This window comes from Microtus pennsylvanicus, chromosome 4, assembly GCF_037038515.1.
Source record: "Microtus pennsylvanicus isolate mMicPen1 chromosome 4, mMicPen1.hap1, whole genome shotgun sequence".
Classification (NCBI taxonomy): domain Eukaryota; kingdom Metazoa; phylum Chordata; class Mammalia; order Rodentia; family Cricetidae; genus Microtus; species Microtus pennsylvanicus.
Genome location: NC_134582.1, coordinates 27,334,032 through 27,361,267, shown reverse-complemented (window position 1 = coordinate 27,361,267; position 27,236 = coordinate 27,334,032). Strand labels below are relative to the sequence as shown.

Sequence of the window (27,236 nt, the reverse complement as noted above, 5' to 3'; positions counted from 1 at the left end):
GAGCTCCGGTGCTTTCAGTGTGGCTTCCTAAGGAAATCAAACAATGCAAAAGCCTTCCCTTGCCAGAGTAATAGCTCGCTGGCATTTTCAACAGCAAAGGGACTGTGTGCAATTTCCAGAGACGGCATGATTTGAGGACAAAGATTAGTACTTTGAGAGTCTAAGAAATGTCAAGCTGAGTCTCAGCGATTGTTAGCTGGTGGCCTGGGCTAACTGCGTAAAAGCAGAGATTCTAACGCTTATTTTAAAGAACTTAAAGCCCAAAGAAGCTCCGGGATCCACAGTTCTGTTGAGGAAAGGGCCTAAGGAGAACTTGCATACTGGGAATGCCATTTGCACTCTCTCTCTCTCTCTCTCTCTCTCTCTCTCTCTCTCTCTCTCTCTCTCTCTCTCTCTCTCTCTCATTCTGTGTGTGTGTGTGTGTGTGTGTGTGTGTGCGTGGTGTGTTTAAAATGGCGTCTCTACCTCCCTGTGATCTAACTGTACCTCTTGTTTGGATTAACATATTAACATGAAAAAAATTTGCCTCTTCCCTGTTGGTCCCTTGGGGACTAGCAGTCCTACCTCCTGAGGTCTCCTCTCTAACCACATCAAAGACAGAAACCACCCAGAGTTCCCTGCAAGGGAGATCTTCAACTTCATTTCTCCCCACACTTGAGCCTGGGTTAAAAAGAGAGGTGAGATCAGATTTTCAATGCCAGATGTCATTACTCCAGTGAGCTCTGATGTGGTTGCTGTCTGTTCTGAGAGGTTTAAAATGCATGCAAAGACTTTAGACACTCTAGAGACACCAGAGAAGGTGAACAGTTAGAAGAATTTTCTCCTAGGTCTCCGGAGATCTGGAGTAGTTCACAAGAACAAGCTGCTGAGATTGTGATCTGTTGTCCCTTCCTGAAGCAGAACCAGACGGACAGACCGAAGACGACATGTCTTCAGCCAGTAGTTCTCCCATAGTGGGAAGTGTGGAGGACATAACAGAGTCACCACTGACAGGCCTCTTGATGTCTTCACTCAGCTCAGGTGGAGTTGGGAGAGAACGCCATCCAGGTGTGAGACTGAGTAGGACAGAGGTACAATCCCTCTGCCAGATGTTCCTAGGGCTTTGACATCTGCTTAACTTTGTATTTCTACAGACACGCATAGAGATAAAGGTAGGAAGTAAAATAATGGGTGAGGGGAATTATTCCAACTTGAAAAATGTTCCCAAACCGAAATAAGTGGTTTTGGCAGAGAGAGCAGAGAGAGCAAGTGGGAGGGGAGATTGACCTTGATAGTGAAGGTCCTAGAGGAAACAAGGTCCACATTTCTCAGATCCGGAAAGCTGATTGGATCAGTGTGTTTATAAATGGAGCGGTATGCTTGCTTGTTTAATAAATCTTGACTCGCAGAGCCACAGATGGAAATCACTTCTCCACTGCCTACCCAATCAATACGGGTCTACAACCTTTGTCTAAATCTGAGAGGCCCCATGCTTCTCGGAATGCAGAGTTTCTCAGGTTGGGAAGGCAATCAGGTAGGGCCTGGGACAACATTCCATCCTGGAATACACCAATATTTACACTGGATGGGATGTTTAAGCACTGTAAATAGGCTCCCTGTTCAGATCAGGTTTTATTGCCAAATGTGTTCTGATCACATTATCTGGTTTTGCCGCCAGATGAGCCATGGGAAACTTTGATCCCCAGAGCTTTGGGGACTGGGAATGTACGAACTAGGTATAGGGGTTGGGGACTCACAGAAACGAGAGCTGCATGTCTGTCCTCACAGAACATCAGCTGATCCACAGAAACGTGGGGAAACTTAGAAAATGGTTTAGAAGCCTACAGGGGCAATAACAATAGTAAACATCTCTTGAGCAATTAGTATGTGCCAAACACTAGTTTAAGATTTTTGTTTGTTTGTTCTTATCTACAAAGTATTAGGTATTATTGTGGTATTTTAAAGAAACATTGTTTTAGTTGATTATAGTCTCCCCTTATTCCTTAGACCCCCTAAACTTACCTTTACTCTAGAGTTCCCTTCCTGCTTTAATTTCACATGTATCATTTACCCTCTCCCATATTCCTCAACAACATTTTTTGCCCCATCTTGGGCTCCCTTCTAGTTGTTAGTCTTTGCTTGCATTTATTCCTATCTGTATTCAGGTATAATGTAATATATATATATATTAATATTATATATATATAATAAAAATGTATAGATATGTGTGTTGTGTTATTATCTATGGTTCAAAAATGAAAAAGAATGTATAATATTCATCTTCATGAATTTGGATCACTTTGCTTGATAAAATGTTTTCCAGATCCACCTATTTTCCAAAATTTGTATAATTTTATTATTACTTATGGCTCAGTAAAATTCCATGATGTCTACATACCACATTTTCATTACCCGTTTCTCTGCTGGTGGGATTCTTGACTGGTTCTGCTTACTGGGGACTGTGAACACAGCAGCAATAAACACGGGTATGTTAAGTGTCCTTGAGGGAGTACATGGAGTCCTTGCAATGTGTCCCCAGGAATGGGATAACTGTTTTTCTAGAGTTGTGATAAAGCACTGACCAAAAGCAGCTCGGGGAGGAAAGGGTTTATCTCACTTTACAGCCTACGGGAGCAAGAACTCAGAGTAGGAACCTGGAGGCAGGAACTGAAGCAGAGGTCAGGGAGAAACACTGTCTACCGGCTTACTCCCCTGGCTTGCTCAGTCTGCTTTTTTCTACAATCCAGGACCACCAGCCCAGGGCAGAACGCCCCTCGGTGCGCTTGGCCCTCCAACATTAATCATCAATCATGAAAATACTCCTATAGTTTTGTCTATTGCCCAATTTGGAAGGAGACACCTTCTCAACTGAGGTTTCTTCTTCCCAAATGACCCTATCTTGCATCAAGTTGACAAAAAACTGACCAGCACATATAGTAGTTCTTTATCTTTTAATTAATGTATAAATTTTGATAATTACGTACATATATAGCAGGTATTATGATCATATTTTCACTCCCTTTTACCTTCTCTCATCCTTCTTCTTTAGCTCATGTCTTTCCAATTAGTTCCCTAGGAAGTTCTAGGTCTTTTATTCTTAAATATATTTGAGAATATATTCAACATTATTAACTATATTTAAGAGTATATTGTATTTAATATCCATACGTGCATATAATGTGTTTTGTCCTTATTCAACTGCTTTTCCCTCCCCTCCAGTTCCCCCACTATCCTCTCCACGACTTCCCCTTCTAAACTGCATGTGGTCTCTTTGCTTTAAACCCACCAAATTCAGTTAATGCTACCAGTGTTCTCTCAGTGACCACGTGCAAAGCAAATCAACTCTCCCTTCTCCAGCAGGCACTGTGTGCTAATAGTTCCTCAGATAAGAGTGGGACTTCCTGAGTCCCTCCCCATTTATGCTGACTTGATCTTAACCAAGCAGTCCCAGCCACTGTGAGTTCATGTGTGAAATGATACTATCATGTCTAGCAAATCCCATTTCACTATAGGTGTCTATTCCCTTTAACTCTTACCATCTTTCTGCCCCTCCCTACGTAGACAATGGTCTGAGCTTTGGGAGAAGGTGTGATGTGGATTTCCCATTTAGGGCTAAACACTCCCTGGTCTCTTATTGTCTGTATATTGGCCAGCTATGGATCTTGTTATTAATTCCCATCTACTGCAAAAAGTTGGGAGCGGCACTAGCGCTCATCTCTGGGTATAAAGAGAAAGTGAGAGAAGGTGATTGTTACATCACACGGAAGATATTACACATCCAGACTGGATTGTTCTAGCAGTGCCTGGAAAATGATGCGGTCTATTTAATTTTACCACTCTAAAGTTTTGACTTACCAGAGCTTGGTCTATGTCTATAGTCGAAACATTCTTCACTCAGAACTTTGACTTGAGTAAGTGCTTATACCCACACTGTAGGTTAAAAGAGGTCGTACTTCTAAGTTTACCTTGACTCGAATGTGTAGTTGCAACACCAATTTCCCTATTATTATTCCTATTATTCCTTAACTTATTCATTAAGCAGATGGTGGCTGAGTCAAGGCTCCTCTCCAGCCTCATTCCTATTTTGCATGCCTGTCATACCTCTGCAGTCTTTGCAGTTTTCTCAAACTGGGTGGGTCCTATGCTATCCACAGTGCAGGAGAACGTGGTACCTCACAGTCTTGGATTGTAGTATCTGTAACTAAGACAGGTTCTTCCTTTCCCTGCCTATAGCTGTTCAAAGATCTACAGCTGAGCATGGGTTTTCCAGGAGATTGTGCCTTGCATTAGGACAGTCCTGTCACATGAAAGAGTCCCTCCAACCCAAAGCAGCCTCTGCTAAATTATCTGATGATGTATGTTCATTCCTACAGCTTTCCCTCTCTCAGTTTTATTTCTCTGTGGCCTTATCTGTTCTGTACTCTACTGACAGAATGGACGACTTCCACAGAATACAACTCTCAGGGGAGCTAAGGCCAGCTAGGAAGACTGCTGCTTGGCCAAGAACCATTTATCCTGTTAACTTGTGGGTCACATTATTATACTTCCTGCAAATAGATACACTTATCCCCAGACATTTCTACTATTAAACATTGTTGCCTATTGAAATGTATATGTTACTAAATATTTCTTGTTCATTTTGATATTTTAATATCTTCAGATCATAGCTATTAAAGTCAAATTTGAACTGAACTAACTAGATTTGCATAAAATTTTACAATAGTTAATCGAATTACTCCAACATCAATATCTAGCATGAATAGATTCTTCATCTTTTTCAAAATAATTTGACTATAACTGAAATCTCTGCTCATTCCACCAGGATTTTATTTACTGCTTTAGATTTTATTACACATTTCCTACAATGTTGAATTTCAAGTCTTTATTTTAAGCCATCTTCTAGAAACAATTATTCAGTTTATTGAAATTCTTATGGGGAAAATGCCTACAATATAGGATTTATGATCACTGGGGGCGTGCTCATTCATTTATCCATGGTGCTGCTTCCTAATTCCTTCCACTTCTGTCAGGCCAGTATTGGTACACATTACATCCCTTAAACACTTAACAGTAAGCCTTAAGCTGCAACAAGAACTACATGGGTCCTTCACTGATGCCAAGATAATCTCATAAACTAAATGAAACAATGAAATATGAGATCATGTCTGTGGCTTATAGGAAAGATCAGTGCCTGATTTCCTGTGACCAGTGCAGTGATAGATTCTCTTTGACACTGGACTGGAAGAGGTCTGTCCCTAGAAGATGGTGGCGACCATCCAGCTCTCAAAATAGTACAGGGTTACAGAAGAATCTGGCCTTGTAAAGAATGAGCAGGGAGACCAGAATCAGACAAATTTCACTTACATTCATGACACCACGAGTTCAAGCCTTGCCTGGAGCTAGCGTTGTCTCCGGAGCCAGTACATTCTTTTCATTACTTACACCGGTTAGGCAGGGGCTTTCAGATTTCTTGAACAAAAATAGTCCTGAAGGATCCACTATTATTGGCTTTTAAATAAAACAGTTTTGTTCAGTGGCAGACACTGCTAGTCACCTACACAAAAGATGCTATTCTTCTTCGTTAACAGAACCCCGATGTTGCTCATGAGTTAGGCAAATAATATGTTTCTGGAATTTTCCCCAACACAACACGAAACTTGAATGTTCATTAGTCACACCAAACATGGGGAATGTTTCTTTTCAAAACTTCTTTAGAAATGTGTTAGAATTAAAACGGTATATCTGGAGTAATTCTCTGCAAGCATATAGAAATAGAGAAGATGGGGGGGAGGGGAGTGTGGTGATACTTTGTTTGTGCTTGAACAAGGAAAGCTGCCTGAAGATCAGAGACGCAGAGGAACCAGCTGCTAGTTCTCACTTCTACTAAATCCTTGGCCCCAATGGGCTATCCTGTCTCTACAAGTCCTCAGACTAAATGCCGTCTCGATGAAACTTCAGACAGAATCCTGAGCTCCCGTCTCCTCCTGCCTTATATTCCTCTCTCCACCCAACCATATCATTTCCCTCTCTACCTCCCTAGTGCTGGGATTAAAGGTGTGAACCACCACTGCTTAGCTCTGTTTCTATTTTAGACTGGTTTAACATCTTGTCAATCAGGGTGTTCTTGAACTCACAGAGATTCGTCTGCCTCTGTCTCCTGGCTGCTGGAATAAAAGGTGTATGCCAGCATTGCCTGGCCTCTATGGCTAACTACTGTGTCTGGCTCCACACTCTGATCTTTGGGAAAACTTTATTTGTTATAGCACGAATAAAACATCACCACAGGGGAGAGACTGTACAAACATGCCAGCATCATGGAACTTTACCACCCCTTATATGGGAGATAAGACAAGATTTTCCTTTCTCCTCCAACTTTTAAACAAAGATCTTTGAAGACTGCAATAATCTTGCAAATAGGTCAGAAACAAAAGAAGCCACAAAATGAACTAACCCTGGAATTCTCCAGATTCACCTACGTAAAGTAATAACCTTTCTTTGTCCAAGTTGCTGATAGATGGGCCATATTATATGTGGCTGAATCACTCTGACTATTAAAGTCACAAACAGTATTAATTCCCTGAGACTAATCCTAAGTATAAAATCAACTTACTCAATTGATTAAAGATGACTTGAATCTGAAAAAGAAATGCATTTTCTCAATTCTAGGCAAACTTTGCCATTTAAAGGTGTTATTTGGCTCTAAGAATTGTATTGGCCCATTACTACATGATGTAAATTAAATTTACATCTCTTAAGTGAGAAATAAAAGGCTGAGCTGTTGAAATGAAGGCATGCTCCAAGTCTTCGTTTATTCAAGTGGTTAGAATCAAAACATACTAGGAGGGCCATCTTGGGAAAGTAATCAGACAAATGCCCATAAGTCTTCATGATAACCCTGCTGCCAATACCTAAAATTCTTACATTTGCTGGATCATGAATGAGTAATAGATGAAAACATAAGAATGAGTGATGTGGGATTCCCCTCTTTATGCTGTGAATATCATTGGCTAATTATAGAACTGCATTGGACCTATAGCACAGATGTAGGGGAACAGAGCTAAGGGGGGGAGGGAGGACTAAAGAAAATGCTGGGAGAAAGGAGGAGGAGTCAGAAACTATGTAGCTTCGCCAGAGACAGATGCCAAAACTTTGCCCAGTAAGCCACAGACATGTGGCAATACACAGATTGCTAGAAATGAGTTAAATTAAGATGTAGGGTACAGCACACAATGCCTGTTTGCGCTGTATGCGCTACCATACAGTTCCTGAGCTTCGGGCAAGGGGCTGGAGGTTGAAACACACAAACACACACAGAGACAGACATGGACCTCTAGTCACTGGTAAGAAGCTCTTTATTCAATAGCACCACAGAGGCTTATATACCCAACAGTCAGGTGGGCCAACAGGTGAAAACCTTATCCTCTGATCCTCAAACCCAAGGCAACCCGTGCTCATGAAGCAGAGCTGGTAAACAACTTTGACACAGCTTTCAGTAACTCGAATGAGAAGGAAAGTAAAGATCTCTAGCAGGGAAGAGCAGCTGGAGGCCAGGACTCCAAATGGTCCCAACAGTAGGGGTTAGCAAATAAGAAGATGGAGCTAACGGGACAAGCAGTGATTTAAAAAATATGGTTTCTGTGTGATTGTTTCGGGACTGAGCAGCCGGGAAATAAGCAAGTGGCCTCCTTGCAACAAATGAGACATGTGACCTATTGTGTGACTCTTTTTGCTTTTTAAAATCATAACATCTTATTAATTAAGAAGTGAATACACAGATATAATGTATTATAATACTATTAATTTCCTATCTCCTCTTAGATTCCCTTCTGCTCTCTATCCCCCCCACAACTTCATGTACTCTTTCTTTTATAATTCATGGAGTCTGGTATACACCTTCCACATACTCATGGGAGTAGGGTCATTCACTGGAACATTATTGAGCTACCAAAGATCATACTATTTAACGAAGTGACCCTCCTTCCCCCAGCACCTATCAATTGTTAATAGCTCCTCAGCTGGGATGCAGGGGGTGGGGAATCTTAATTCATTCTCCTTCTGTGCTGTAATGTTGACTGGTTTGATCTTGTGCAGACAAACTAAGCCACGATGAGTTCATGAGTTCAGTGGTTCTGTAATAACAAGAAGACCCCGTCTCACTGCCATGATTTGATTAAGAATGGATCCCAGTGGCTCATTTATTTGAAAGCTTAATCATCAGGGAATGGCACTGTTTGAGAAGGATTTGGAAATGTGGCCATGCTGGGGGAAATATGTCACTAAGGGTGGGTGCTGAGGTTTCAAAAGCCCATGCCAGGCCCAGTCTCTCTTTCAGCCTATGGATCAGGATGTAGCTTTTACATCCACCACATCAACCACCAGGCCTGCCTGCTGCCATGCTCCCTGCTAGCGTGCTCCCTGCCATGATGATAATGTACTAAGCCCCTGACCCTGTAAGCCAGTCCCTAATTAAACCCTTATAAGAGTTGCCTTGGCCGTGACGTCTCCTCACAGCCACAGGACAGTGACTGAAACACTCTCATCTCCCCTGACCTTTGTCTCCTGTGATATTTCTTCACTCTCTTCTTGAGCCTCGCTGAACCTTGTGAGGAGGTGGTGAGATGCAGGAGTCCCGTTTGTTGCTGAGCACTGTCTAGACACCTAGTCTCCATCCTTTGGCCAGTTCTGAGTTGCTGCATTAACTACCCTCCATTGCACAAAGAAACCTCTCTTATTCGGTCTAAGGAGCTGCACAGATCGAAGAGCAGAGAGATGTGTACTTAGACGGCAATTTAATACTGTGTCCATTTAGCAAAATAACAGTAGTGGGTTCACCCCCAGAACCTAAGCCTTCCTGAGCCATGTGCTCCTGGCCAGATCTAGAGTACCAGCCATGTGTTTCTCCGCTGCGGAGCTTGCCTTCCATTCATCCACAAAGTGGTTGATGACCCCCATACCATTCATAACTCTCTTGGAGCAATGGGCATATTTTGCCATGTTGATTGCTATTGCAGCTCACAGAATTCACACTTTAGTAAGACTGTTATTCCAATTTGCTTTATATTGCTGTGATCAACCCCATAACCAAAATCTCTTGGGGCGTCTCAGGACAACTAGCACAAGTAGTGGCGTCCAAAGAGACCCTGGCACAAGGTAGAAGGCAATGACAGACACAAAGAGGTTGTCTTCTAATCCTGGCCTTCACATGCCTGTCATGGTGTGCACTCACTTGTGTACACGCACACACCATACACGCAAAGATTGAAGAGAATAGTAAATAAAACAAAATATATAAGGGACGCAAGCAAATGAATTCACTTCTATAAATGGTTTGATATGTTTAAGCCTTATATTGTTTTCCTGTTTTAATGCACAATTTATTTCAAACACAGACAATGACGTTTCCTATACCAATACAGAAGTGTTTTGCTAGGTATTTCATCAATCCTCTAAATAGTTTTTGTACTTTTGTAAAGTGCTTTGTATTTAGGTGTCGTTTTTCTCTCCGGCACAGGTGGCAGGGCACCTGTCCGTGAACTGCGGTTTCTGCCGGTAATTAGGGCTGCACAGTTGCTGACCCAGTTCTCAGGCAGCACCCCAGTGGGACTTTGATGTCCTGCTGGAACTGCCTCCTGCCACTGCCACCAAATGTAGTTCTTAACCAAATCTCTATCACTCTGTTTATCAGTGAGACTCGAAAGTAGGAGGCTGGGGTGAAAACCGGCTAGCTCAGAGAGTTGAGGAGCAACTACCTGACCTTCCCTCTTTGCTGGTGTCTCAGCAAGATGCTCTGCCAAACCAAAAAAGACCACCAAGCTCAAAGTCCCTACCTGCTACTTCCCATGTGACTCTCTATTCATCTTCCAGACTCCCTCTTACTCGTTATGATTACTTTCTGAAAACTAGTTGCTGTCTCCACCACCTGATCTAAGGTTTATTTTATTCAATTAAGGCAGACAGAACCTCGGATATGATCAAATATCCTGCAACATTTAAGCCAAAACTGAAAATAATTAGCTGTGATAATATTCTCAAAAAATATAATTTTTAAAATAAAGTAGATAACTAGTGAGGGAAATGTCTAAGAGAATTACCATTTGTACTGAACATGAGGAGGTTTTGTAAAGAAAGAAAAGCTCATTTGAGCTTCCTTTGGGAGAGTTTCTCTACCACTTTTAAATTATCCCTTGTAATTTCAAGATGAAATTACATCTTGACGCTGAAAAAAATAAAATCGAGTTGATAAAATTAGAATAACATTTCACAGGCAGTGGGAATTGAAACAACTGCAGTCTGCAAGCTGCCCACGAGAGCAGGGCAGTTGTTTCTGTTTTATTTGAAATACTTTATGCTGTGAAAGTTTCACACATTTATACAGTGTATATTGGCCATATTCATCCACCACTGCTTCCCTCCACCTCCCCCAGTGCTTCCTGCCTTGTCTCCCACTCAGCTTTTTCTGCTATAACCCCAGTGCTGGAGAAGTAGAGTCAGGAGTATCAGAAGTTCAAGGGCACTAATAACTCAGTAAGTTCAAGATCAGCCTGTGTAGTAATATGGGAGCGGCGGCGGGGCTGTGTCCCCAACACCCCAGCTGCCTGCCCGGCTAGCTTATGCCCCGAAATAATTACACAGACACTGTATTCTTTTAATCACTGCTTGGCCCTTAGCTCTAGCCCTTACTGGCTAATTCTGATATCCCAATCAACCCATCTCTGATAATCTGTGAGCACCGGTCTTACCGGGAAGATTCTAGGTCAGAGCTTCATCGCGTGTGTCTGCCCAGGATCGGGGCATGGCGTCTCTCCGAGGCGTCTGCTCCGGAGAGGAGAGCTGTAGAGTCTGACCTCACTTCCTCTTCCTCCCGGCATTCTGTTCTGTTTACTCCACCTACCTATGTCCTAACCAATAATATGGGCCAAGGCAGTTCCTTTATTAGCCAATGACCTTCCTCCATCAAGCCTGGAGAATATAAGACAGTAATAATAATAATAATAATGATAGAACAAGGTGTTTTTATGCCACCAGTTGAATATGGAAATAGATATCTCTGGCCCTAGCTTCATCCCTGGGTCTATTTTATTAAATGATCAGAAAAGCCTCACAGAATAGAAGTGGAACAAAGTGTTAATGAAAATAAAGTTAAACTGGTGTGTTGGTGTAAATCTGTAATCCTAGCACTTAGGAAGTATAGAGGCAGAAGGATTGCATATTCAAAGGCAGCGTGGACTGCATAGGGAATTTCAGACTAGCCTGAGCCACATTGTTTTAAAAAACCATAATGGAAGAAAAGAGGGGGAAGGAAGGAAAGGAAGAAAGGAAAGAATGAAGGAAGAAAGGAAGGAAGGAAGGAAGGAAGGAAGGAAGGAAGGAAGGACGAATTGCTTACATTGGAGGGAGGATTGAGAAACAGTACTGTTTTATCTGAACCTTTCCTCTGCAGAGGGCAAGGTCCTCACACTTTACTCTGTTGCTGCTTCTCATACACTTGAGAACTTTGATGGCTCCTTCCCTCTTTGTTACTTTTCTTTTCCCCCTGGTCTCTTCTGAATTGGTCCCTGTATGTTCCAAGAATAAATGTCCAAGGGCTCAAGCATACCATTCGAAGTCCATTGCTGTCATCTGATTCATGAACCCCACCACTGTGCAGCGTACAGATGTCTATTTTCATAAAGTAATGTAAACAGGAGGAAAGACAGAGTTCAGAAACAATAGTTCAGTAGCTGTAAAGATAGATATCCAGAGGGTTTGAATGAAAATATTATAGACATGTGAAACACTTAGATTTTTTTTTGTTAAAAGGCACATTTTGTGAAAAACATTGACTACTCAGTTGGAGCCACAGGGTAACTAAAAGAGGATGGGAGATTGGCATCACTGCCTTCCTTCTGTCTATCTGATGATCCCTTTACTCTGGACAAAGGATCAGAGATAGTAATCCCCGAAGTGCAATTCCCCTAGGTTCTTGGAAGAACAAAACCTTGAGGGTTAGGATCAGCCCCAGATAAAGAACATTTCCCATGAGGGAAAGAGGCTCCCCAGAACATAAATGAGCAATGTGATCTCTTAAGCAATGAGAGAATGTCAGTTGTGTGGACTTCTAGAAACCACCTTGCGGAACCAGAAGTGAGACAGCGTTGGGTGGAAGCAAACCTTAACCAGGTCTGCTTCCTTAAGTTATATCCCTTGCCCTCTATTTAAACCCAAGGCTCCTTTACTACCCTAACAATGGACTTGTGGTCACTGGTCCTCTCTTAATGGAGCCACAAAGTGTGACTCGCCTTTCTCTGCTTTTCACCATGATTTGGTTCTTTACTGGTGGTTAGGACTCATGGCTGAACCCAGTAAAATAGGTCTGCTAGAGTCTATGATTTTGCCTTAAAATTTCCAGTTATTCATGGCAGGGAGTTGCAGAAGTACATTTTATGACCTAACTGGAGAAACGATAGACGACCTAGGAAACATTTAGAAGTGTGAACCAATGGGACTGTATAATAAAACGGATAGAAGAGCCAGCACTGGCAGGTGTAACTCAATACATGGCAAGGTCCTGTGTCCAGTCTCCAACACACACACACACACACGCGCGTATACTGTAGCTGGAAGAGAGTAGGAATAAGGGAGAAATCCAAAATAACTCTAAGATTCTACCTTAAGCAAATAGGTGCATGATGGGATCCCAGCATCCTAGCTAGCTTAGCCCCGAAATAACCACACAGAAACTGTATTAATCAAATCACTGCTTGGCCCATTAGCTCTAACTTCTTATTGGCTAACTCTTACATCTGAGTTTAACCCATTTCTATTAATCTGTGTTTCACCACATGGTAGTGGCTTACCAGCTAAGTTTCGGTAGGATGTCTTACTCTGGTGGCAGATCCATGGTGCCTCTGACTCCACCTTCTTCCTCCCAGCATTCACTTCTGTCTTCCCCACCTACTAAGTCTGAAAGAGAAGTCCTGTCATGCTATGAAAGCTAATGAAAGGATGGGCTGTCAATAGGTGGAGGGTTTAGGGGTCAACTGCGTTGAATGAGAAGCAAACTCAAGTTTAGTGGCATTGGAAATTCACATGGCCAAGTTTAGCATGTCAACTACAAGAAAAATTGAGGGTTTTAGCATGGTGATGCATGCCCGTGACTCAGCACTGGGGAGGTTGAAGCCTGTGTGGTCACATGGAAAGAGTCTGTTTCCAATAAATAAAACCCCAAAACAAAAATGAAAATCTAGATTGCATTGGGTTAATGTGAGACAAATATTAGGAAAGCCATCCCAGACACAGACAATTGGAGGAGAGCCGTCTGGAAACCTCTCCGAGTGATTAAATCGTGAAGGGTTCTCTGTCCTTTTAAAGATAGCAGGAGGGAGTCTGAATGCTAACTGTGTGGAACCATTAACATTTAGAGAAGTCAGGGGGTGACAGAACCATTTACAGAAGTCAGGGGGTGACAGTATCTTAAGACTCCACTGGAGACCAGACACCTTGGGATCCAAAACTTTCTGGATTGAGCGAAACCTCCAACACCCTTCAGTTAAAATGCATGAGTCTGAGTGGTACTCTGCCAGCCCGGGTGAGCTCTTGGGCTCCATTCCCACTGCTCTGGGGTGCTCAGTCTGTCCTCTATTGATTTCCTACTGCAGACATGACAAATGAACCAAACCTAGTAACTTAAAACAGCCCAGTTGTATTGGTTTATCGTTCTGAAGGTCAAAAGCTCCAAACAACTGTGTCTGGCCTACCATCAGAGTGCCAGCAGGTGATGGGGCTGGGTCCCCTCTAGCAGTCCCGAGCAACATGATCCTTGGTACTTTCTAGTTTCTATAGGGCAATGACTTGCCTTGGCTCTGGGTACCTTTCTTATCTCCAGAGCAGGCAGCACCGCGTATCAGATATTTTCTCAGCACTGTGACCAAATACCTGACAAGGAGCCGCTTAGGAAAAACAGGCTTTGTTTGCCTCAGTTGCATGATGGGGAAGGCATGGCAGGTGGGGTTTCAGCTGGAGTCACAGGAGCCTGCACTTAACCTTGTTACATTTTCACAAATCATGGCGAGGGAGTGTGGGGGGAGCACAGAAGAGGGGAAGAAAGGGGAGGGGAGACTGACTCAGGTCAGAACCAGAACCAGGCTGTATATAACTCATAATTCACAAGCTTGTACTGAGTGATCAAGTCTGCCAGCCAGGCCTTACCTCTTACGGATGCCATAAAGTCTCAAACCTGCGCCATCAGCTGGGGACCAAGTGTTCAAACACCTGAGCCTGTGTGGGACAGTTTTGCCATCAAATAACGTTCAGCATCTCCAGATAGTTCTTTTTGGCTGACCACACCCCTCCCTCCAGTGATTATCTTAAGTCTACCACGGTAATGCAGGATGACTCTTCTATCCAAAGATCCCCAGTTACTTTTGCAAAGGAGCTCAGCCGTATAAAGTCACCTATTTTCTGGGATGGGAGTACCCTTTAGGAGTGTTATTTTCCACATCTTAGTAGACATCTTTGAGAGGGATATTCATCTGCAAACCCCATCCCTCTATTTCAAAGTCGTCTGCTGAGAATTATGGATAAAGCCTGCATGTCTTCCTCTGCTCAATGTTTCACATAAATAAAAGTCTTGGTAACAAATGTCAGCAGTGTCGCTCTGCGGAGATGGGATGCTCACAGCCTGGAGGATTTGCTATGAGTTATGTGATGATGTTAGGTGGCGGGTAAAGTCACTGTGGATTTAGTGTTTAGGACAAAAAAAAACTGAATCACTCAAATAAATTCTTTGCTATTCTTCAGCTACTAGAGTAGTTACTGTGGTTTATCATGTTTTATGCCCAGTTTTAAGAAGAAAAAGACTCCGCCAAGATCTGTTGATTCTAGACTGTACACTACATCTGGGGGGCTGTAAAGGTCATGGCAGTGCTGTCATCTCAGGGCTAATCCAAGGACGGAGAGCAGTAAATGAGAGTTAGTGAGGAGAAGAACTTCACGGTGTGAGGTAGAGGAGCGCACGTCCTTCAAACTCGTGCACAGAATATGGCGGTGTCACGCGGCTGGGCCCCGGAGTAGTGTCAAGTCCGCTAAATAAAAACAACGTCCCTCTAAACTATATAAATAAAACAATCTTAACAAGCAAAAATTATGTCCTCTATTCCACCATTCTCAGAAGAAAAAAAGGTGGGAAACTACTTTTTTGTTATTATCAAAGAATAACTATGTCCGTGCCATCATTATCAGAATATTGTGTTATTTCTCAGTCCCATGTGATTGATACTAGAAACAATAATAATTTGAAAATAAACACACACAAGCTAAAGTGGCCATCCCCATGTACCACCTAATGCACGGAGTGTATGTGTGTGTGAGGGGGGTCCCTCGGGGAATAACACAGAACCTAAATGAGGGAAACTCATCTTCATGGGCTTTGCCTCCCTGCTGGCTCCTTCTCCCATAAGGACAGAAACAGACCTCTACTCATTGTCTTCTCTTTTGTCCCTCAGACAAACCCCTGGCTCTCTTCTTGCCTTGAATTTCCTGACTCTTCCAGAGGGTTCATTTCCATCTCTGGCTTCTGGCCAGCATGTTGATCACTATACTTTTTTCTTGATTTTCTTTGAGCAATCAACTACTCAGCCTTTTGAAAGGTGCTTGGGACCTGCTCAGTGGAAGAAATGAGATCTTCTACAATGCCCTCCTCTTGCTCAGTGGAAGAAGTCAGATCTTCTAGAATGTCCTCCTCTTGCTTAGATCGAACCTTCCCTGCAGTAGTTCAGAATGCTAAGAGTGTTCACATCTACCCCGCTTTGTTCAAGAACCCTTTCTGTAAAGTATCCAGAAATGTCTTGAAGGTTCAAGGTTCCAGAAAGGGGGTGAAGGGCACGTTCTCGTACTTTTCCCCAGAAAAACACCTGGCTATTGGCAAGCTGAAAAAAGATGGGTTGTAGCTGAAAAGGTGCCTGCCACCCCCAGACTGGTGTTCTGAGCTCCACAGCCCTGCTAAGGAGATATTTTAATGGACTATGGAGCCTTCAGCAAATGAAGCCTGGCTGGCAGAAGTCGGTCACCAGAGCTGTGCCTCTGAAGGATGTGCTTGCCCTGCTCCAAGTCCTGGCCTCTACGAAGGCTGCACCTGCCTGGTCCCGGTCCAGAGCTTCCTGGTTTCTGGTGTGTCACCGTGTGAAGGGCGCCTGCCACCCATGTCTGCTGCTCTAGAACTGTTCTGCTCTGGCGGGCCTTCTCTGCTGTGATGAACTAAAACTCTTTCAAACTGTGAGCCAAGAAAACCCTCCTTTCTGTCATCCATTGTTCCTTCAGGTGACCTGATCATAGTGATATAAAAGGACTCTATGATCACATAGAAGAATTGTCCCAATGAAATCTACCTATGTTGATCTCTGACTGTAACTGGAATTAGATCTCCCCTGTCTTCATTAGGGTTCCAATTGCTGTGGAGAGACTCCATGGCCATAGCAACTCTTATAAAGGAAAACATTTAATGGAGGCTGGCTTACAGTTTCAGAGATTTAGTCCATTATCATCATGGTGAGAAGCATGGCGGCGTGTAGACAGGCATGTTGGGGTAGAAACTGAGAGTTCTACATCTTGATCCACAGACAGTAGGAAGAGATTGCCATACTAGATAAGCCACATATCTTGAGCATTGACAAAGCCCACCCCCACAAGTTGACACCAAGGTATCATTTTACCTTTCTGTGTCAATGCTCTAAAGTCTTGTGGGGGCATATTATCTGATTCCAACAAGCTTTAGGGATAGAGGGGACTCACTCATAGAATCCAGGATGTCTTATGTTTCCATCTCAGCTATAAACCTCCCTTCATCTGCCCTGGAGAGTGTCTCTTCTCTATCCATTCCTCATGGGAAGAGACTCTTCTGCAGAGAACAGAAATGAACCCTTCAAACATAAAAACAGAAACAGAAGCAAAGCAAAACAAACCCTCTAACACTCTTGACTCTCTCTGGGTGCCTGGAGATGATTTAACTAAGTATAAACTGTTGAGATGGTTTCTGGGATATAATCAAATCAAAGGAGGGCCAAGGCTGTGTGGACCATGAATACATTTAGTTAGCCAGTAACATTTACAGGCAGAGCCCTGTCGCATAGCCAGGGAAAGGCACAAAGAGTGGAATAGGTGTCATCTCCCTTCTCCAACTTGGTGAACTGCAGTCTTGTAAAAAAAGAGGCTTGCTTGAATGCCTGCTGGCTACCTTTTAAGGACTGAGCAAAAAGTGCAGCCTGCTGTGCTTCACGTAAGTCATCAGAAATCAGGCTGATCAAAACCAACTGTGGGGCTTTTTGAAAACACAGATTGCTAGGCATTCTGATCCATCCACCCAAGCAAAATTTCAAGGATGAAGCATTTTGATGAGATCCCGGGTGTCAGGTTTGGGAATCATTTTCGTAGCTTCCAGAATCTAACCCACAGATCTCAAGGAGGACTGAGATCTCCTAGGCATTGCTTGCCTCTTTTTAAAGAGAATATTAGATATTCTTTTTAAATATCTAAAGATATAGATAATATAGATAATATTCAAAGATATTAGATTCAGTGTACAGGATCATGACAGTATGATTTCATTATTGTAGAATTAACGTGCAGTCCCAGAATTCAGGAGACAGAGGGAAGTGGAAGAGTTTGAGGCTATCCTGATCTTCGTAGATAGTTCCTGGGCAGTAAGGACTACATAGAAAGACCCTGCCTCAAAATGAAATAAATAAAACAAACAAAGAGAATCACTATTACTTCCCAGTAAGAAATCATGCCCCCACTTAGAGATTAACAAAGGAAAACCTCTTGCATTATACCCCGTGACTCATGGCTAATACATAAAAGGGAACCAGCCCTGGACAGGAATTCCCACCAACTCGTTTAGTGCCATGGCTCCAAGTTACACTTTGAGCAATTAAACGCATTTCATGGAGAAATACGAAGATGGTTGTTGAGACAAATTAGGTTTATAATGTAAAGTCATAGCTAACTGCAGACAGATGGGGCTGCTTTGACCAGCATCTGTTAACCAGGATCATCCTGCCTGCAGATAGGATTACGCTCTTCCTGATAAGTGAACTCAGACTTAATGACAGACTAGGACTTAATGGTGGCAACTGTCCCAGTGACCTGTAGAAGCATTTGTGTGTTGGGGATGGGGGTGGGAAAAGGCCTAAGGACAAACTGTGACCAGGGCTGTCTCCTTTTGTTATGGGAACAGGGCTTCACTGGTGGCAATCTAATAGAAACATGCTCTCAGCAATCTAAACTTGATCATGTTAGATGTCCAGTATTTTTTCCCTATAGTTCCTACTAAATCTGGTTAGTGTAGTGTGTATCCCTGAGTGCCTCCTCTCTAGATTCTACTTTATGGAACTTAGTTTGCTAGGCAAGTCTTGTAGATCCTTTATGACATCAAATTATTACTCCTAGTTTCTCCTACATCATCATTACTACTTTAATTTCACAGTTCAAAGATTTACTAGAGGGGGGAAAATGTGCTCAGGAAGAAATCTAAGTGCCATCTTTTAAACTTCATTTTAACTTTACTGTTTTGAAATTTAAAACACAATTGCATTGTTTTCCCTCTTCCTTTTCTTCCCATCAACTCCTTCCATGGGACTCCTTGCTCTCTCTCAAATTCGTGTCAGCTTTTCTTTAACTATTAAGGAATGTGTGTGTGTGTGTGTACAACCTAATCTGCCCATACAATGTTACCTTACTTGTTTGTATATGATTTTAGAGATGACCACTTGGCATTTGATAACCATGCTGTGCTGGATAGCCATCAATGTACTCTTCTCTGAGGAAGACTATGCCCCATCTCTGCTCTCAATTCTACTTTGTTGCCTGTAGTTCTTTGTCTAGGGCTGGCCCATAGGAATTCCCCCTTTCATGTTAGCATGTCTATTGGTGTTGCCATATTTTGACAGCCATGTCGTTGAGATTTCATGAGTCTAGTTTCCCTGACATTCTAAGAGATACAATCTCTCATTGGATTTCCTGTTTCTTTGGTTCTTACATTTTTTTCTGCCCCTTCTTCCATTTTTTCTTCCACTTTTCAGTTTCCTGAGCCTTAAGTGCAGGATCTGTGGTGTAGATCTACCAGTGGGGGCTGGTACCACACAATCCCTCGTTCTCTGCGTTTTGATTTCCTGTGGGTTTCTGAAACAGTCTCCATCTGTTTCAAAAAGAATTTTCTTTGATGAGGAGTAAGAATTACACTTTCCTGTGGGTATAAGAATACAGTTAAGATTAAGATTTCAGATGCAGTTAAATAAACTGGAGGTCATAGGTTCTCCACAAAGACCCACAACCTCACAGGCTCTGGATAGCTGGCTAGGTTTCCAGTACCAGACATGATTTCTCTCTTATTGAGCAGGCCTTAAGTCCTACTAGAGAGCTGCTGGTTACCACCAAGACATGTGTACCACTATTGCACACTAAGATTTGTTGTACCATGATGGCCATTGTTGAAGTTCATATGTGTCATATAACTGTACAGGGCTATTAGTTGCTTTCCTCCACTGGAACCTACATGGTACCTTCTGATATCATGAATGCTAGATCTCAGGAAGGAGACTTTCAGGTCTGCTCTAGCTCAAATCCTTCAGATTCTGTGTCTGAAGTATCTGTTTGTTTTAGCAATGAGGAATTATCTTCAACCTCTGGGAGGCAGCCAAGGCAACAGCAATAACCTATCATGTTTTGGGAGTCTTCTGGTCAGTCCTGACCAACAACTCAAGAAGGACTTCTCATGCTTGGGGAACTATGCCAAGGAAGTTTCTGTTGTATTTGGGCTACTCAACCTGAAATCCTGCTGTGGATGCCTGGGTCACAGGGGCATTACATCTGCCTAGGGCTCTATTGCACACGAGAACAATGACCTCCAGCTCAGTCTCTGGCCCCTGGTTTTCCTGCCTGCTATCCCTGCCGTGTTCTCAGACTCTCTCCTAATGATCCAGGAGGTGAAATAGCCACATCCTTGGGGCTGCAGGATCCTGTTGTGCTTTCAACTAGGCATTCCTTATCTTCCAAGGCACTTGAGGAAAGAGGCAGATTTTTATAAGCGCTCCATTCTTTTTACTCTGCTACTTTGTCTAACATTTCATTCTAAAATGCAATCCTATTGTATCTCTGATCATCATTACAATGCACCAAAGCCTGATAACAAATTTCGCCCCATATTTTAATTTTTTTAAGCGACCAAACCTATCTAATAATCACATCTATTTGTACAGTGTTTCTTATCTTTGCCAAGCCAGTTAACAAGTGCCAACTTTAGAAGTGTTCTAAGTGTGCACAGCTTGGTAGAAGGAAATTGAAAAGCCTCTGAAGTCATATGTCTGGCACCGTAGAGACCAGTTTTTGTGAGCAAAAGAAAACACGGAAGCCGTAGGAGAGAGTGAGCTTCAAGACAATAGCAATCTGTGTGTTTGCCGGTAAAGTACAATAATACAGGAGAGGGGGGGCAGGGCTACCATTTCTTTCAGAGAATTTCCATTCACAAATGATTAGTAAGAATAGTAAAGTTTCTGTTTCTTCATTTTTTTTTAATTTAAGTTGGAGAGGTATATGCCTACGGGCGTGCCAGTTGGGAGGCCCAAGAATGACCAGGGGTGAACCTGGACTCCCCGGCGGTTGTTGACGAGGGTACACAGCTTTTAAAACCGGCCCCAAGTGACTCAGAGTGATGGGCATTTGTTCAGAGGAGGATGCTGGCACAGTCTTGGAGGCTGAACAGTAATCCTGGGTGGCTCTAGGATGAGGTATTTAATCACCTCAACGCTAAGAGTCTTTCTTATTGAGTAAATACTTGGCAGCCTCAGCATCCGCTTGGAAAACAAAGAGAAAAATAAACGGCTGTAGTGAGGACCTGGTGAGGTGCTTGTTCATGCTAATCCTGACTGTCCTTTAGGGCTTCTTAGGGCTGCCTGTCCCCTGTCCTTTAAGGCTTCATAGGGCTTCCTGTCCCCTGCCCCATAGCATGGCTGCAGGAGTCAACATCACATCATCTTTGTGATCCGTGTGCAGAGGCCCAATCACTAATTGCTAGAAAAAGCAAAAATGAGGGGCTGAGAATTGAGTCCGTGGCTTTGTGCATGCAGGCAAGCATTCTGTCTATCAAGGAGCTATAGTCCCAGCCCATTCACCTCTATTTTAAATGTAGGCAAAAACAGGGGTGATAACGAAAGCGGTTGTGTGCTCACAGAAACTCCTGCACGTGTGGTAGGTTCATACTCCAGCTGTAGCTAGTCAGGTCTGTGCCTTTCTCACAGGTAGACATGCTCTTGCCTGTGGCTGTCTCTGTCTTGGAAACTCTCGGTATGGAATGAAACCTTAGTTACCTGGTCAGATGGCAGACCCTCCATGTCCAAGCAGCCATGACTTTGTAGGTGGGCCTATCTATCCGCTGGCAGAAGTCTGGGGAAGTGGCAAGAGTTTGAAATTTGGGACATGGAAGCTGTCGGGACCTTGGAGAATATTGTCCCTTCCTGTTACAAAGGAGAGATTACTGTTGAGCGGAAGGAAAAGCAATGATTAATAGTTGAATTCAAAAAATAACCCAGGGTGGCTGAGACAATCTTCAAGACAGCTAGGGTATAAGTTCCCTCACTTTGGGGAAGTTTGCAAAGTTTTTGCCATTTTGAACAAGTAGGGGACTGGGAGAATGGCTCAGTTGGTAGAGCGCTTCCCAGAACCCCTGGAGAGCAAACATGGGTAATCCCAGCACTCCTGCCATTAGATGGGAGGCAAACACATGACAGTCTCTGGAAGCTCCCTAGTGTGGACTACACAGCATTTTGGCAAAAAATGAGACCCTGGCTCAAACTATAGATGGCAAGCATCTGCAGCTGAGATCCTCTTTCCTTCACATATATGGAGCATGGATAATATAAACCCAGAGACAGATATCGGGGTTCAACCTGAAGATCAGAAAAGCAAAGCAGTCAGCCAGTAGAGAGCTCTTACCTCTAAGAAATCCTCAGACTGAAAGAAAGTGGACGCCTGTCTCGTCCCAATTTATATTCCTCTCTAGTGCCGAGATTAAAGGCATGTGACTCCCTAGTACTGGGATAAAAGGTGAGTCACCACCTCCTGGATCTGTTTCCATATTGATCTAGTGTAGCCCATGGTGGCCTTGAACTCACAGAAATCCATCTGCCTTGTCTTTCAAATCCTGGGTTTAAAGGTGTGTAACACTAGTGACTTAGTTTTACCTTCTGGTCTTCAGGCAAGCTTTATTTATAAAACACAAATAAAATATCACTATCCATGTAGACCATAGCACATGCTTATCCCAACCAAGAAATGGAGCAGGTATTTTTCTATTATATGTCTGAGATTGCCTAACCGTGAAATTACTCATGTAAGAAATTCTCCTTTTGGCAAACATACCCAGTAGCTTGTCTCCGCATCAGCATCTTCATTTCATTCTGAGAGACAGCAGAGAGTAGATCTTAAGGGGTCTTGCCGGCTCCCCTTTTCTCAGCTTTCTAGTGCTTGTCTACTCTCTTTCAAAGTGTCAGCTTCCTGGGTCACAGATCGAATTATGCCTTTCCAAAAATTCGATGTTGAAGGCCGCCTTTCGGCAGGACAATAAAATGAAATGAGCGTGGTGGAAATTGGGCTGGGATGAGGTTATGAGACTAAGGCCCTATGGTGGTATTACTGCCCTCAGGAACAGACACTGGTGGCTGGAGAGATGGCTTAGCAGTTAAGAGAATGGATTGCTCTTCTAGAAGACCAGGGCTCAATTCCCACCACCCACATGGCAGCTCACATTGATTTGCAACCGTAGTCCCAGGGGACCCTCTTCTTACCTCTGCAGAGACTGTACACAGACACACATGCAGTTAAAATATCCATACACAGGCCAGGCAGTGGTGGCATATGCCTTTAATCCAAGCACTCGGGAGGCAGAGGCGGGCGAATCTCCACGAGTTCAAGGCCAGCCTGGTCTACAAGAGCTTGTTTCAGGACAGGCACCAAAAACTACAGAGAAGCCCTGTCTTGAAATCAAAATAAATAAATAAAAATGTGAAGCCAAGATGATAACCTTGGCTTATGGGTATGTTAAAAAAATACCCATACACATAAAATTTAAGAATAAAAATAAGTACTTTTTGGATGTGATTGTAAATGCCTGTAATTCCAGAACTTTGGAGGAGAATCACATGTTTTATTACAGCCTGAGCTACATATAAGACACTATGTCAAAGACAATGAGGAGGAAGGGATTCTGCTGAACTTATAGTCTCTCACCTCATCATAGGGACATAGAAAAGAGACCATTTATAGTCAAGAAAGCTTCTGCAGAGCCCAACCATCCTGACCTAGAATGTCCCAATTTGGAAGCTATGAGAAACAATGCCCATTGCCTGAGACACCTAGTGTGTGATGCTTTGTTGCAACATCTGAGGCCCACTGTTCCCCTCCATTTCTCTCCTCTCCTCTCCCCTTCCCTCCCCTCCCCTTCTCCTTCTCTCTCTCTCTCTCTCTCTCTCTCTCTCTCCTCTCTCTCTCTCTCTCTCTCTCTCTCTCTCTCTCTCTCTTTCAGAGCACGAATACAGATATACTATCTAATATCACCAAGGTAAGGCCTCCCATTGTCGCAGTTTTGCCCTTTATCATTAGAAGCAGGCGACCAAGGTATTCATCTATACACAATGCAAAGTACTCTGGTTCTCTTTAGACTGTCTAAACTTTTCATTGTATCTGCGACAAGGTGGGGAGAAAAGTTTGACAGAGGGGTCAAAGTGGAAAGTAGTAGCGGCCAACCTAATCCAAGGGCCACCATCTGGAGCTCTAGAGACACCTTCTATGCCCCAGGCTGCCAAGCTTGGCTTCTCCACCCCAGGCTGCCAAGCTTGGCTTCTCCACCCCAGGCTGCTGCTGCTCTGCCTCACAACCTCGCAACCCACTTCCCTGCTGCCCATTCCCAGCTCCTTCTTTCCACTACTACTGAACCTTCCTTCAGCCCATAAGAACCCATAGCAAACCTGTATCTCCCTGCCTCAACCCGCAGGGGACATGGAAAAATGATCCATCAAGAGTGATCAATCCTCCCTCCCAAATAACAACTGTGAGGGTTGAGCAGAGAAGCACAGTCTGCAAGTTCCCGGATTTCACCTGCAGGAAATGCCTGCCCAGCAGTAATCCACTGGAGTAGGAGGGTTTCACAAACTCAAGCAGTGTGGTCGCCACTTTTAAAGTTAGAGTCCGTGAATGAAAGAAATCTCAATATCATGCTTTTTTTTTCTGCTGCAAGATAGCCAAAATATTACTACTTTAATAATAATCAACAAAAGTTAATGAGACAGTTCACATTTTTCCAAGCTAAGTGTTCCCAAATTAATGACTTTCACTTTGATAGCATCTCTCAACTCATAATAGCGGCATTCAGAAGCTTGTTGGGCATGTGTAGTTACTGTCGTTGCCAGCACAGCTCTGGCCAGATGTAAAAGGGAGGGCCCTGGTGTGTCAGCAAGTAAGAAAAGCCCCCTGCTGTGTGGACAGCTTCTCCTGGGCTGGAGGGCATATGCCTTCTACAGAGACCATGAACCAAATAATTCTTTAAACTGTGATACCTTTTAACTATTCTTTTTTTTAAAAAAAAAACATTATTTTTAATTTTTTGTTTGTGTTACTGATCTCTGTGTGTGAATCTATGTTATATGTGTGCCAGTGACCGTGTAGGCTGGAAGACAGTGTTAGACCCCCTAGGAGCTGGAGTTGCAGGGAGTTTTGAGCCCCCAGACACATATGCAGATGAGTACTATGAGCTCTGGACCACTGAGCTCTAGCTCTCTTTGCTGCTCTTTAACTTAAGAGAGATGAACAGGTCATCACGCTCTTCGATACTAGCATTAGGTTTTCTCATAATGAGAACTAAAGTTTCCCAGACAGTCTTTAAAATTTAGCAATTTGACTATCATAATTTCTAAGATTAGAGAATGGATTGGTGTCTCCTTGTCACTTTTGTGACCCACAAGGATGCTGCACATCCTTGCGCCTTAGGTGTTTCAGTTTTCACCTGAGTCCACCTGTGGCCCTGTAAGGAAGTGCCAATGGTCAATAACAGGTATGGGTTTACAGGAGTAGTAGGTGTGTGTGTGTGTGTGTGTATGTGTGTGTGCATGTGTGTGTGTGTGTGTAGTTAGTCTTACTCTATATGTCCAACTGGCCTAGAACTCATGGCGGTGCTCCTGTCTTATCCCCTGAATGCTAGAAAGACAGGCACGAGTCATCATTACTCCTGGCTTGTGTAGAAGTCTGTTTACCCTTGGCTGGTAGTATAGCAGATGCGGTCCTTGGGCTTGTCTCCACTGGAGGATGGAGAAAACCGTGGACTCTCAGTTACATCAACCATTCTTCACCCTTAGCTCAGAGATTCACTGGACAAACTTTGATGTCCTAGAGGATGCTCAGTTTTATTTGAAAATGTTGGCCAGCCTAAAAGAACTGAACCTCTGTGATGGGTCCCATGCAAACAGTTCCATGCCTGGGCTCAAGTTATACTCCTGGCAACTCTGAAGCTTGGCCTGGGAAGATAGTCTTTCTCTAAGACCATCTCCCCCAAAAGGAGAAATGGCAAGGTTTGTTGCTCCTGTTCAGACACATGAACACTTCATTTCAAGCATAGTTTCCTTTATCTAAGTCATTCCTCTTATGAATGATTCTTTGGGAAAAGGAAAAGATGAAGCTTGGCGTGGCTCTTGCTGGGGTTTGTCTTTCAAGGTTGGCTTATTCCCACAGTTGGTTGAAAGTTAAATGCACATAAAAAAATAAATAAAATTAAGAGTTGATGAGGAGTGATTCTGGTCCCTCTCGGGAGACTTCCAAGTTCTTTCATGAGTACCCTGAATCGTTCCCCTCACGGGATCTAGACTCTGTTTTCAGTGTGTCTAACCGGATGACATAACATCTGGGCTGCCTCTCAAGAACGTGAGAAACGAAACGCTTCCGTCCTCCCTCTCCAAGCTCTGGAAATGCTGATGAAAATGACTTTCCTCTTTTGTTTGTTTGTTCTTTGCTTCAGCATCCGGCTCGGTAGAAGTGCCCTATGGAGGTCTGCCACCTGTGGAAGAAGGGGACAGAAAGATCAGCCTGATCATGGAGCTGTCCACCCAGCTTTCCCTGCAAACTGAGAAGATCACTCAGCTCGAAGAAGTGTTAGCCGAAAAGGAGCAGAAGATTGAGGCGCTGGTTGCTAAGCGCAGTGACCAGCTCTCCCAAGAAGACGCAAACCTTACAGAAGATTTACAAGAACTCCCCGTTGTATGTGATGATAAGAGCGTTCCCGTGGCCTCTGATGAGGAGTCGTAGATTTCCTATATGACAATAATTAAAGTTTAGTGTCATCAAGGTGGAGTCCAAAGCCTAAATAACTGGTCAAGTTCAAGTTTACAGATTTGAGTATCACCTACAGTGTTCATGCTAGGAGAAAACCATAGAAAGGGGAGAAGCAGACCCTGAATGTGTCCACCACTCAACAGTGGTCACATTGCCACAGGGCGGTAGAATGTTGTGTCTTTAGACACTCCTGGTTAAGAGTGGGTGAGGGAAGAACACAAAACCAGGCAGCTGGCATTTTGCTTGGTACTATCCTCACACTTTGATGGAAGGATGGTAAGCATCCTTTGTGCAGTGCAGTTGGGAAATGAAAGCTGTGTTGGAGGGCCAGCTTCAAACTGGGCATGGTGAGAGGACAGGGGAGCAAAATCCTTGCCAAGAGAGTAAACAGCCATGAGGGCTGCCCTTTCGTATGCTCTCAAGTGATTTTTACAGCAGTAGCAAGGGTAGAAACAAAATAATGCCGAAGCAATTTTAAAAAATGAATCAGAGCTGTGGTCCTTTGGGAAAAGATTCTGGACAGTATCTTCCTGGGAAAAGACACAACACTGATGGTTTTCCCTAAGGAGAGAGACTAAAGATAAAAGAAAAATGCACACTTCTGTTAGGATGACCACATAGTTGTGAGCCCTGTAAGATAACGCCAGAGAACATGGCAGCATTGGCAAACGGGGGGCAACCTGCAATTAATGGACTGCACAGAATCCTGTCATGTCCCCCTCCCACCCTTCCCACTCAGATGATCCTCGTCATACCCAAAGGACACTTATGAGAAAATTTCTGGACTTAACTCTCACAGCGAACCTCATGGCAAGCTGCAGTATTGGCGGGCTTCTGAGTGTGGCCAGATTGCTACAAGTCAAAGCAGTTCATCCAGTTTAACAAACAGGTATCAGAATTCTGTCCCCAAG

At 43.4% G+C, this 27,236-nt stretch overlaps 1 protein-coding gene across 1 annotated transcript in view; it reads left to right on the top strand.

Annotated features, from left to right (window-relative positions):
• Ccdc192 (coiled-coil domain containing 192) overlaps positions 1–26,482 on the top strand; it is a 190,416-nt gene extending 163,934 nt beyond the window's left edge. Inside the window, exon 6 of the mRNA XM_075970836.1 lies at positions 26,012–26,482. Coding sequence (XP_075826951.1) covers positions 26,012–26,026 — 15 coding nt within the window. The 3' untranslated portion in view covers positions 26,027–26,482. The remainder of the gene's footprint in view (positions 1–26,011) is intronic.
• The last annotated feature ends 754 nt before the right edge of the window (positions 26,483–27,236 follow it).